At 39.7% G+C, this 12,550-nt stretch overlaps 1 protein-coding gene across 2 annotated transcripts in view; it reads right to left on the bottom strand.

Annotated features, from left to right (window-relative positions):
* Positions 1–707: 707 nt before the first annotated feature.
* LOC126475479 (islet cell autoantigen 1) overlaps positions 708–12,550 on the bottom strand; it is a 49,450-nt gene continuing 37,607 nt past the window's right edge. The window contains exons 8-10 of one of the 2 annotated variants that reach the window (XM_050103375.1): positions 3,776–3,973; positions 3,553–3,665; positions 708–1,322 (exon numbers count right to left, since the gene is read on the bottom strand). In XM_050103375.1, the coding sequence (XP_049959332.1) occupies positions 1,221–1,322; positions 3,553–3,665; positions 3,776–3,973 (413 nt within the window). In that variant the 3' untranslated portion in view covers positions 708–1,220. The remainder of the gene's footprint in view (positions 1,323–3,552; positions 3,666–3,775; positions 3,974–12,550) is intronic. The other variant, XM_050103377.1, reaches the window with a different exon arrangement.

Genomic DNA, 12,550 nt, shown 5'->3' with positions numbered 1-12,550 from the left:
AATTAGTCACAATATATAACCATACAATGACATTTTACTGGATAGAAATACATCACTACAAATACAGAATTTCCAATTACTGGAACCTGATGTAGACAAATACAGAAGAGTATAGATTTACTTACCACAAGAAAGTTGCAACATATTATCAAACACTAAATAGTCATATAGATAAACAATGCTGGAAATCAAACAACTCAAATCTACGGTACCAGCAATCAACTTCCCCCCCCCCCCCCCCCCCAAAATCATTGTTGCTGCTATCTGTGAAGTCTCTTATTCAACAGCAGCACATTCCAAAAACCATTACTTCTTTCCATACTGCACCTTGCAGCCAGTTACAAAACATTGTATCACATTTGGTCCTATTAATTTTTTGTTGAAGACTAGTGGTACAAACTAAACATCACTGCTCCACTGGTAATAGGAACACGGGGTCATAATACAAGTAGTACACCAGAGATACACACTAAAATAACTGCTTTTAAAGTGTCAATAAGCTTAATATGGATTTTAACACTGCATTTTGCCTTATGTATACACTTTAAAGAAAATCCTTGTACATGTTGAACACTGACTTATTACAATGAATTACAGTTTCCAGAAAAGTTAGTTAATTGAATATATAACTTCAGAGTGTATGGAGGAATCAAGAAGGTTTGGATTAGGATTTCACTCTCAGCTCTCATTATAATTAAAGACAGAAATACTGAACTTGTCACATATAATTTTATTATACTCAGTTGCACTGAAAAAAAAATCTTTGGGTAAAACACTCAACAACAAAAATTCATCACGTTTACTGTCGATTTCCAATTCTTCACAGAAATATCCTCGACATGATAAATAAAACACAAGCATATTTATAAGGTATAACTATTTCAATTTCAATTATTCGAATTGCCATTGTGAATGGTGCTATAAAACTAAATTATTACTTAAATTAAACTCCACAACAGAGGTGGGAAGAGAAAAATTTTGGTTGGGCATTGACTAGGAGTCCAGAGACACTTTCAAGGGTGCTCTTTTAAAAATTCGTACTGCACAAAATAACAAGTACTGTAGAGATCTTTAGGTTTTCATAAAACATCAACAAAAAATGTAAACACACATACAAAACCACTGAAATAGTAATAAAAATCATAATGGAATGTTTGGATTACTTCATAAAATAACAATAATAATAATAATAATGAGACACGACACTCTTGGACAGTCTTTTAACAGTTATGTTCTCCATCCGTATTCTTTGAACCAAGGGCATCTGGATCAGCAAGAGGATCCAGTTCAGCAAAGAGATTGAACCAAGCAGCTTTCTTGTCCTGAAAACATGTTTTGTCATGATTGTCATATTAATATGCTACCCTCTGGATATCTAAAGAGGAATTTGGAATAGAACAAAACATTATCATTTAAATAATGAATAATCATACGATTGAGCCCAGTGTGACAAAAAAGAGATGGCAAATCATAAAGAAAGGGAGTCCCATCAAAAATGTTCTAGTCATCAAGTATACCTCCTGAACAGATATCCATGTTTTTATCCTGTAGGCATTGCAACTTACATCTCTCTCTCTCTCTCTCTCTCCCTCTCCCCCTTTTACTCCTCACCCCTCCTTTGGTCTATCAGCCCCATCTGTCACCTGACACATAGGTCCATCTACTATACACACACATTCACACATCCATTTACTGTTCAAACAAATATAATACCTTACATATTTTTGAATCTTCAGTAACAATAAAAAATAATTACAAAATATTTGCAGACCACATCACTCTTTAGCTGAGAAAAATAAGGTAAAATTAGCTGGTATTCTACAATCTCAAGATTGGCTGTTACAGAGATAGTCACAAATTCTATGGATCATATTATGATTTGATGAAGAACGTATCCTTTATGCAACAGTCACACGTATCATAACACAAACTGCTCTCAGGAAGGAGAGATTTGGCTGTGTGTTTACCAACAAACAGCTGGAAATGGGCTACATATTTCTTGATGGACAATCAATATAATTTTTCAGTCTTCTTCTACATGGTCCAATCACATTAATGTGAGCATCCGTCAAAAGCCTGAGTAAATACCTTTTGCACCATGAATATGTGGGAATGGTGTCAGATGAGGTTCTGGAAGATACCAATATGAATGTGGAGCCATGATGACTCCAGTGGCATGGCCAGCTGTGATAGGTTTCTCAGCTGAGGATCCACGGTGCAAACAGCAAGATCGATGTGACCACACAGATTCTCAATTGGGCTTAAATCTGGCGGTGGTGGTGGAGGGGGGGGGGGGTGTTTGAATATGGTCAACTCATCCTGGATCCTGGGGTATTCTTCAAACCATGCACTTATACTGTGAGCTGTGTGCCATCTTCCACTGTCCTACTGTCAGAAGCCACTGTGCCGAGGAAAAAGAAACTGCATGTAATGTAAATCTGGACATAATCCCCAAGGGCAGATGCATACATGAGTTGACCCATTGTGCCTTCCAGAATAATGAGATCACCAGGGAATGACATGAATACATGCTCCCTCTTCCTGCCTGCCAGCAGAGCCACATGTACCAAAGAGCATCTGTTTGATGGAACATAAAACATGATTCATCTGAAAAGGCCACCTATCGCCACTCAGTGATGCGATACTGATGTGCAAATTCCAGCCTTTGTCGCTGATCAACAGCACTCAGCATAGGTGCGTGATTCAAACAGCAGTCAATGTGGATGCATCATCCAAGTGCCTGTTGCAGAGACCAATACGCAGTAACATTACATGTGCAGTCATTGAGGAGACACTTTTGGTAGCCCCTTGGTTCATCTAAGCAGTCAGTTGCTCAACAGTTGCACATTTATTCACCTGTACACATCTCCGCAGTCGTTGTTCACCCCTATCATCAATGGCACATGTGCACCACAGTTGCCTCGACGCCAGTTTTGGATAGCACCATTCTGCCATGCTCAGTACACTTTAACCATAGGCATAAGCGAACAGTTTACAAGCTTAGCCATTTCAGAAATGCTTCCATCCTTGGCCTGAAATTCATGATCATGCCCTTCTTGATGCCAAATAAATCATCCCATTTCCGCATTACACCAACAACTGCATGGTTTTCTGTGTCCACTGACACGTTTCATCTACCCTACCCTGCTAGTGCTGCCATCTGCCATCTGTGTGTCATTACTGCACGTTGATTTCAAATATAGTCAGTGGTCACATTAATGTGATTAGACTGCATATATCAAAACTCCAAAATACAATCTGTAATAAGCCTCAGAATTCATTATAAAACTGATTTAAAAAATTCTGCCTAGCTTTCATTAAAACTGACACCCACTCATCCACCCACTCTCACACCCACCCTACCCCCTACCTACCTAACACCCCGCCCCCCCCCCCCCCCCACACACACACACACAAACAATTATTTTTAAGATGTGTGCAATGTGAAGACAGTAGCATTACAGATATGCCTAATATAAAACATGTCAGAATTCTTTGCCTCCCACTTAATTCATTGTAAAAACTAATCAGAAAAAACTTTTTTATACTTGCCTTTTCCTTAACTCGGCTAGGGCCATGAACTGGGGAACTTACAGTTTTATTTTCTGTCACATTGCCCAGTGCCATATTTGGAGAACTGAGTGATGTATTTGAGGTAACCTCAGCTGAAAGAGCACATTCACTATTTTCATATAAGCCACAAAAACTATCTGAACAAACCACAACTTATAAAAACAAAACATTATGAATCTCTAACATTAATTGCATAATTTACCATTATCATTTGTAGTCTGAAGCGAAGCTAAGTGATCCAGCAAGAAAGATGTTGATGAATCCTCTTGTGGGTTGTCACCAAAAACTTCATCCCACTGGGAGCCGAAACTGCTCTGTCCATCACTTGCCCCAAAAATCTCATCAAGCAGTAAAATGTCATCAGCACTGTTGGTCAACAAATCTGTACCTGCAGCATTTGCTGGAATGAATTTTGTTGAACAAAAACATTTTATAACTTTCTCCTTACATCTGATGGTCAATTTATACATTTAACACAGTGGAAAAATTCATATTTGAGACGTAACACAGTAGAACTTGATCTCATAAAATTAAAATACATCCCATCTACATAATTCACATTTTCATGAACAATTTTTTTGGTTCTTATATAACAGACATTCTGGAAGTTTTGAGGATGACTGACTTCTGCTCCGCACCCGTACTTCCAAGAAAGATGCAACACTGTACAACTATTAAAGACATAAGAAAGCCCTACATTGTGCTGCAAGCAGTATTTGGTGTTTTCCACCATGGAACTGAAATAAAGAATTACTGTGCACTTATTCTTTTAAAAATTGCATTTCAGTGTCCATCAGTGTCTTCAGGTATTTCACTTCAGATTTGAGTGTCTGTCACCTTCCACTCTTTCCTTCCATATAATAATTCCAACTAATTCAGAAAAACAAAAATTTTCTTGTAAATGATACTGATAGAAAGCCTTTTTCTATTTGAAGAATGAGTGAAGCATACCTACTGCATCTATCATCACATTTTGAGCACTCTTCTAATGAATACACCAACAACTTAAAGATCTTGCATCAAATTACCATGTCAGTAAAGCTTCCAGTTGGTTGATGCTAACTATGTAATCACAGAATTAAACCAAAAGTACAGAAAGAAAGCTCATACTTTAACATCACAATGAGAGCAATAGAGATAAGAGCAAATGCTTAGATCGGACAAGAGGAGGAATACTGACCATGGTGAAGTTTTTTGTACCCAGCATCCACCTTGGAATGATTGAAGGGGTGTTTAGATTATGTTTGCTATTCTCCTGTTCTTCAAATTTTAATCATTATGTCAAGACACTTAAATTACATAATTAATTCTTTGTTTGTTTGCAGGTATCTTTTACAGTCCAGGTCCACATTAAAGCCAGCTGCTAGAGGAGTCAAAATAATGATGAAGCCTACTGATAAAGTTGAGTACTGTATAGTAATTCGTTCACAACATATGAAGGGGAACAATGCTAAAACAATCCATGCCGAGATGTGAAAGTGCGCACAACAATGTTTCATCATATAGCACAGTGGTTAGGTGGAGCTGACATGTCCAGTATGGTCAAACAAGTCTGAACGATGAAGAAAGAAATGGCAGGTCGTCTGCATAGGATTGGGAGCACCAAGAGAAACGGAGGCCCTGGTATTTAAAAACCAACATATCACAACTGAGACAACAAGGGAAAAAAAGAAAACCAATAAATAATTTCTTTTCAATATTTTGCACATTTTTTTAAATATGACAAAGGTCACTACCCACTGGGTTCCATTACTGCTGACAACCACTCACAGAGCACACTGAACTGAGACAGCAGTGAAAAAGCTATAGCTGTGTCAAGCCTATTTAGCTGTCTAACCACAGACTTAATGTCAGGATGACACTACAAGCATGAGACAAAGGAAAAAAACAAGCAGTGGAAATGCGCAGATTCACAAGTATCGAAAAGGCGAAGACTCAATCATCATCATGAAGAAAGGTTCTGGGTCTGGAATGGCGTGCTGCAAACAGGTTTTGTTCATGAGCAATATATCACAACATATCACAGTGATACATGCTCCTCTTTCGGACTGTCACATTTTGCACTGCCGTACCTCCCCCATATTCTCCTAAGATGGCAACCAGCGACTTCTTCCTGTTTCCTCAGATGAAGAAAACATTGTGTGGCAGACGTTTGCAGAATGATGACAAGCTGATTTTTGATATGGAACGCTTTCTGAAAATACAAAACACTGCCTTTAGAACCAATGTCTCCACTAATTCACCTGTTGTTTGGGAAAATATGGTTGGATCGAAGGATGAATGTGCAGAAATTCCTAACACCATCATCAAGTTTCATGGTCACAGCTGGATTAATCTAAAGTGATAGTTATAACTTTGACTACTCCTCGAATACCTATACCACTGATGTTTACAGTTATCATCAGCATCACAAACTTTCCTCAGTTTAGTCACGATACAATTATTTTAACCTATTTTCATTTTGCCCCTATGTAGGAGAGCATGTGTTTCTGATATACACTCCTGGAAATAGAAAAAAGAACACATTGACACCGGTGTGTCAGACCCACCATACTTGCTCCGGACACTGCGAGAGGGCTGTACAAGCAATGATCACACGCACGGCACAGCGGACACACCAGGAACCGCGGTGTTGGCCGTCGAATGGCGCTAGCTGCGCAGCATTTGAGCACTGCCGCCGTCAGTGTCAGCCAGTTTGCCGTGGCATACGGAGCTCCATTGCAGTCTTTAACACTGGTAGCATGCCGCGACAGCGTGGACGTGAACCGTATGTGCAGTTGACGGACTTTGAGCGAGGGCGTATAGTGGGCATGCGGGAGGCCGGGTGGACGTACCGCCGAATTGCTCAACACGTGGGGCGTGAGGTCTCCACAGTACATCGATGTTGTCGCCAGTGGTCGGCGGAAGGTGCACGTGCCCGTCGACCTGGGACCGGACCGCAGCGACGCACGGGTGCACGCCAAGACCGTAGGATCCTACGCAGTGCCGTAGGGGACAGCACCGCCACTTCCCAGCAAATTAGGGACACTGTTGCTCCTGGGGTATCGGCGAGGACCATTCGCAACCGTCTCCATGAAGCTGGGCTACGGTCCCGCACACCGTTAGGCCGTCTTCCGCTCACGCCCCAACATCGTGCAGCCCGCCTCCAGTGGTGTCGCGACAGGCGTGAATGGAGGGACGAATGGAGACGTGTCGTCTTCGGCGATGAGAGTCGCTTCTGCCTTGGTGCCAATGATGGTCGTATGCGTGTTTGGCGCCGTGCAGGTGAGTGCCACAATCAGGACTGCATACGACCGAGGCACACAGGGCCAACACCCGGCATCATGGTGTGGGGAGCGATCTCCTACACTGGCCGTACACCACTGGTGATCGTCGAGGGCACACTGAATAGTGCACGGTACATCCAAACCGTCATCGAACCCATCGTTCTACCATTCCTAGACCGGCAAGGGAACTTGCTGTTCCAACAGGACAATGCACGTCCGCATGTATCCCGTGCCACCCAACGTGCTCTAGAAGGTGTAAGTCAACTACCCTGGCCAGCAAGATCTCCGGATCTGTCCCCCATTGAGCATGTTTGGGACTGGATGAAGCGTCGTCTCACGCGGTCTGCACGTCCAGCACGAACGCTGGTCCAACTGAGGCGCAAGGTGGAAATGGCATGGCAAGCCGTTCCACAGGACTACATCCAGCATCTCTACGATCGTCTCCATGGGAGAATAGCAGCCTGCATTGCTGCGAAAGGTGGATATATACTGTACTAGTGCCGACATTGTGCATGCTCTGTTGCCTGTGTCTATGTGCCTGTGGTTCTGTCAGTGTGATCATGTGATGTATCTGACACCAGGAATGTGTCAATAAAGTTTCCCCTTCCTGGGACAATGAATTCACAGTGTTCTTATTTCAATTTCCAGGAGTGTACAAGTACAGTTTGGCACAAAATGTGTGCTCAGTGAATACAGTGAAGCATTTTATCTTTCTGGACTTTATTAATTGCTCTTGTTAAGTGGTATTGTCCATTCAATTTCTACTTCTGCAAAATTTAAAATCTGATACTATTGTGGCCATTTTAATTTTTTAAATCCAATTTCTTTTTTAAGATATTTCTAGCAGTCATCTGTAGCTGCATTACCTCTCTGGCTATTATAAAATTATTTGCAAGCACAAAATCATGGTGATAGTCATTATACATCATTCTTCAATCAAAACAGTGAAGACTAAACATTTTCTTGTTGTATATCTACAATTGTCCCAAACAGCAGTGTCACTGAATATGGATAAAGGCAAGACACACAGCCAACGGATACAAGCATTATGGAATGCCACTGTGCCCCACTCAACATCACAGTCAGTCTAGTAGCACATGGCTTTTCATAAGAACCACATCTCTCACCACAGTCATTGGCTCATTGAATAAAGGAAGGCATGAAAATTCACTCTTTCTTGTAACACTGTCACAGGCTTATTCTATGAGGAGCAATATGACTCCCCTGATAACAATTTCTGCAACATACGAACTGCGGTTTCTGGCATGCATTAGTGTTATTGTGATGGTGCAGATGACAAAGTTACCCTGTGTTACAAGATTGTTTTCATGCGCTATCTGAACACAGCACCAATACCTTGAAATAAGGAATTTAGTGCATTACTATTTTTTGAAATGTGGTCAGGCATATATTATATTATTTCAACTGTACACGATAATCAAAGGTGTCTTATGCTATACAGAACTTTTCATATATAACAAGCTAAACATTGTTTAGTCTGTAAAATAAATAATTATTTATTAACCTATGACAGTTCTCCAGCTGCTAGCAGTAGAAGTAGAAGAAGGAGAAGTAGTAGTAGTAGTAGTAGTACTAGTAGTACTAGTAGTAGTAGTAGTAGTAGTAGTAGTAATAGTACTGATCACAATTCCTTGAAACAGAGATTGGATGAGATAGAGAGGGTAAAAAAATTCAAATACCTTGGTGAAGCAATACAAGAGAATGAATTGGAGAAAGCTGCTGTGGGGGACCAGGTCTCAAAAATGGAGAGAGAGCTTACAGATTAACTAAAAAAATTTACAATAAAAAATGCATCTCTTGGAATTCCAAAATAAAGCAATACAATGCTGTGGTAAAAACAGAATGCCTGTATGCCAGTGAATGTCTGTCAATGAATTACAAGTTGTAAAAGTTGGAGATGTTAGAAAGAAGAATATTACAGAAAATCATGGGTCCAGCCCACGTTGAAACTGGCTGAAAACTTTGGAGCAACAATGAAATCTACAAATAGGTGACAAAAATCTTCGAGACCATGAAAAAGAGGAGGTTATCATTTCTAGGACACCTGTACAGAACGGACTAAACCAGATTAACCAAAAGGATACACGACTACCTGTGGAGAAAGAAGACAACAGTGACATGGATTAAGAACGCTCATAAAACCTGGAAAGGTTCAACATTCGGGAAGTTCAGATGTTAAATAGGGATACATTTCAAATTTGGAAGGATTTCAAGTTGAAAGAACTAAGAAGATTGGAAGAGCCTGGACAGATGAACAGAAGCAACAGCACAGCGTCCATATGAAGGAGTACTGGAGAAAGAGGAAACTTCAGACAAAGAAGAAATGAAATTGTAGCATGATCCTAAGTGGTCAATTCGCCAATAAAAAAAAATAATACGAGAAATGATCACCACTGCCATTTGCTCCTCAGCTTAGTCCCTAAGCAAGCATTGTAAGACAGGAGCATACAAGAATAAAGTTTTGAAATTCATCTCCAATTACATTTGTACATGAACAACAACATTAAAAACAGACCCCTTTCCAAATGCAGATGATCTGTTAGCCTACAACTCCTAGTAGTGCAGCAGCCCAAAAGCAGAATAAATTTTTAAAGGAAAGTGCAGAATGAGGTTACCTGAAGATTTTATTTCCAAATCACGAAAATTGAATCAAAAGTACAGCTAAGGAAGTCAAATATCGAAAACCAGCAACCAATACTGTGCACCTCCAAACATACAAACCTAACAGCCCTACCATTAAACTACAATGCATCTATATAATGGAAACATTAATTCCGAACTAGGACCTGGATACAAGGAACACTTAGGAACAAGATATAAAAACAGATATGTCATATGAACACCACTCACAACTAAAATTGCAAGCTCACGATAGCAGCATGCAACAAAAGTCAAATTGTCAGGCTTGGCTATGCAAACGATTAGCATTTCAGTACAATGACACAAAGCAGATAGGAGTAATGCCATCTACATTATGTATATGAAGAAAGATTTTGAAGTGGGTTCCTCATCCAGAAATCATATTTTAATATAGTTTGTGTGTGAGGAAATTGTGTTATGCATTGTGTAAGAAGAAGAAACATGTATCAGCATTTGTTGGACTTCAACAGTGCCAGGATTTTGGCCCATCAAGGCAGTGCTTTATTGTTCTGTTATACTGCTGCTCCTGTTCATTGTGAAACGACTGGCACGCCAATATTGAATCAACAGGCTCAGGAGGACCACACTCGACGCCATGCAGCATTTCACCGGTCCGGGGCAACTATGTGTCCAACAAGATAGGTACATTTTTCACTCTGCTGTCCAGAACTGTGCAGCTACATCACATACCATGAATCAGTAAACATGCTTGTTTGCATCAAGCAACATATCTACATGTACAGTAACCACTGTTGTTTCCCCCGACACAGCAGCAGAAAGAGGTATATCGACAGTAAAGCAACCAATGGCAACAATGGACACAGGAGTGACACACATCATTTTTCCAGATGAATTCCAGTTCCGTGTACGGCATCACAATGGATGTATCCGTTAGTGAAGGCTCCAAGGAGAATGAACATTGTCAGATTCCTTCCCCCATCATCATATAGACCCAGCAACTGGTAGCAGGCTTGGGTTCGCATAGACAGTAATTTGAACAGCATCCTTTACATTTCTGTCATGTTAAGAGTGATGGCTGTGCCATGTCTTCAAGGTCTTCATGATGTTATCTTTCAACGAGATAATGTAAGACCACATGTTACCCATGCTGTCATGATCTACCTTGATACAGATAGTATTCAACTGTTACCCTGGACATCATGATCCCCAGATCCCACATCCACTGAAATTACCTGTCATGGGGTATCGTGAGGTTGGTATGTTAGTTACCATTCATCAGACACTATGATTGATGAACTCTCTCAAAGAGTTGAACAGCACAGAATAACATACCTGTATTTGTCCTCTAAGCTCATTTTGACCTGATACCAAGACAGATTACAGCAACTCTGCTGCCAGAGATGGCAACTCTGTGTACTAAATTTTGCACTTTGTAAACCTCAATGTCACCTACAAATGTAATATATTCTTTCTACTATACAGCATACACACAATAAGTAAAATTTCATTATTTGCTATACTTCCTAGTGTTGCAATTTTAACTGCCAGCAGTATATTTATTAATTTCTATAAGTTGGCACGACTCTTTCAACTTCTCTGAATATATGCTTTGCTTACAGGAAGTAACATATGAATTACAATGAGTGATGAACCATCCAGACAGGTTTCAATAATTCAAATCCCATAATTTCGATTGGTCTAGAAGTTTCAGTGTAGTCTCTGCCTTGGAACAGAAGTATCAGTTCGAGAGTACTGGCTTCAGCCAGAGATTTTTAAGATTTTACTTTAACTTTCACCTAGAAAATGAGGTTAGCAACATGCCTACACTACAATTAAGGGCCAACTTAAGTTGCAAAAGCACCTTTTACTCACAAAGTGAAGATCTTCATAAAATGATATTATTGCATATTGTTTGGATTTCAGTTAATTCTCTTCTCACATAATAGCCAGTGTATAACTTTAGTTTCAAAATGCGCTGTATTTCAATTTTTATGTTCACTTCTTAAGACCTACATACCTCCGAAGCAGTTTAAATCAAACAAAGAAACACGGAAAACCGAGTGCAACACACATATCTCAATATCTCAACCTATTAACTTTTGTAGGCGGTGCTGTAATAAGTGAGCTATCCAAGCACAATGTAACACCTATAGCAAGATTTTAAACATGGCTGCAACACCTATAGGTGGCAAAATTTATTAAATGTGATTAACTTTTACCAGTTAAACTGCCCGTACAATATTCTCACATTAAAGGTTAAAATTAGAAAGGAGAAAAGTCATTAACTACTGAACCATTTCATTTCACTAGTGGCATGATTTTTCAAAATTTCTAAGAAGGTGATGTTTTCTAGAATAGTATCCCAACTGAGCAAAAATAATATACGCTGTATATTACAGTCTGGATTTCAGAAGAGATGTTCAGTTGAAATGCCACTTACATGTTCACCAAATCTTACAAGCATTAAATAACAAAATATCATCAGCTGGTATTTTCTGTGAACTGTTGAGGGCATTTGACTGTGTGATGCTCAATGTCTTCCTGAATAAGGAGAAGTTTTGTGGAATTGATGATGTTGCCAACCAACAGATGTCATGGAAAAAGAATGCACTCAATAATTCAAACATGCAGGCACGGGAGACTCTTCTGACCAGGGAGAAATCACTTACGGCATTCCACAAGGCTCAATCTTGGTTCCTCTATGGTTTCTCACGTATGCAAATGACCTTTCATCTAACATACATCAAGGAGGATTAGTTCTTTTTGCAGATGAGACCTGTACTGTAATCAATCCAAACATACATACAATAACACGAGGAATTTTTGTACAATTTTCACGAAAGTAGTATTTAGTTATTTTTTACAAATGTTCTTTCTCTCTGTTTCAGAAATATGTAACAAAGGGGAGACAGGGGCAAAAGTAACCGGTACTGGTAAGCATGTTGCCATATTTACATTTGAATAAAAGGACTCGTCCTACCCCATTACAATTAGTCATACAAATGATCCATGGAACATGAAACCAACTAGCAAGAAAAACTTCTATTCTTTGAAGTATTTTGGGGTGAATCAAATTGTCAGTTCTCAAA

This window comes from Schistocerca serialis, chromosome 4 (assembly GCF_023864345.2).
Source record: "Schistocerca serialis cubense isolate TAMUIC-IGC-003099 chromosome 4, iqSchSeri2.2, whole genome shotgun sequence".
NCBI lineage: Eukaryota > Metazoa > Arthropoda > Insecta > Orthoptera > Acrididae > Schistocerca > Schistocerca serialis.
This window is presented reverse-complemented; position numbering and strand designations above follow the sequence as displayed.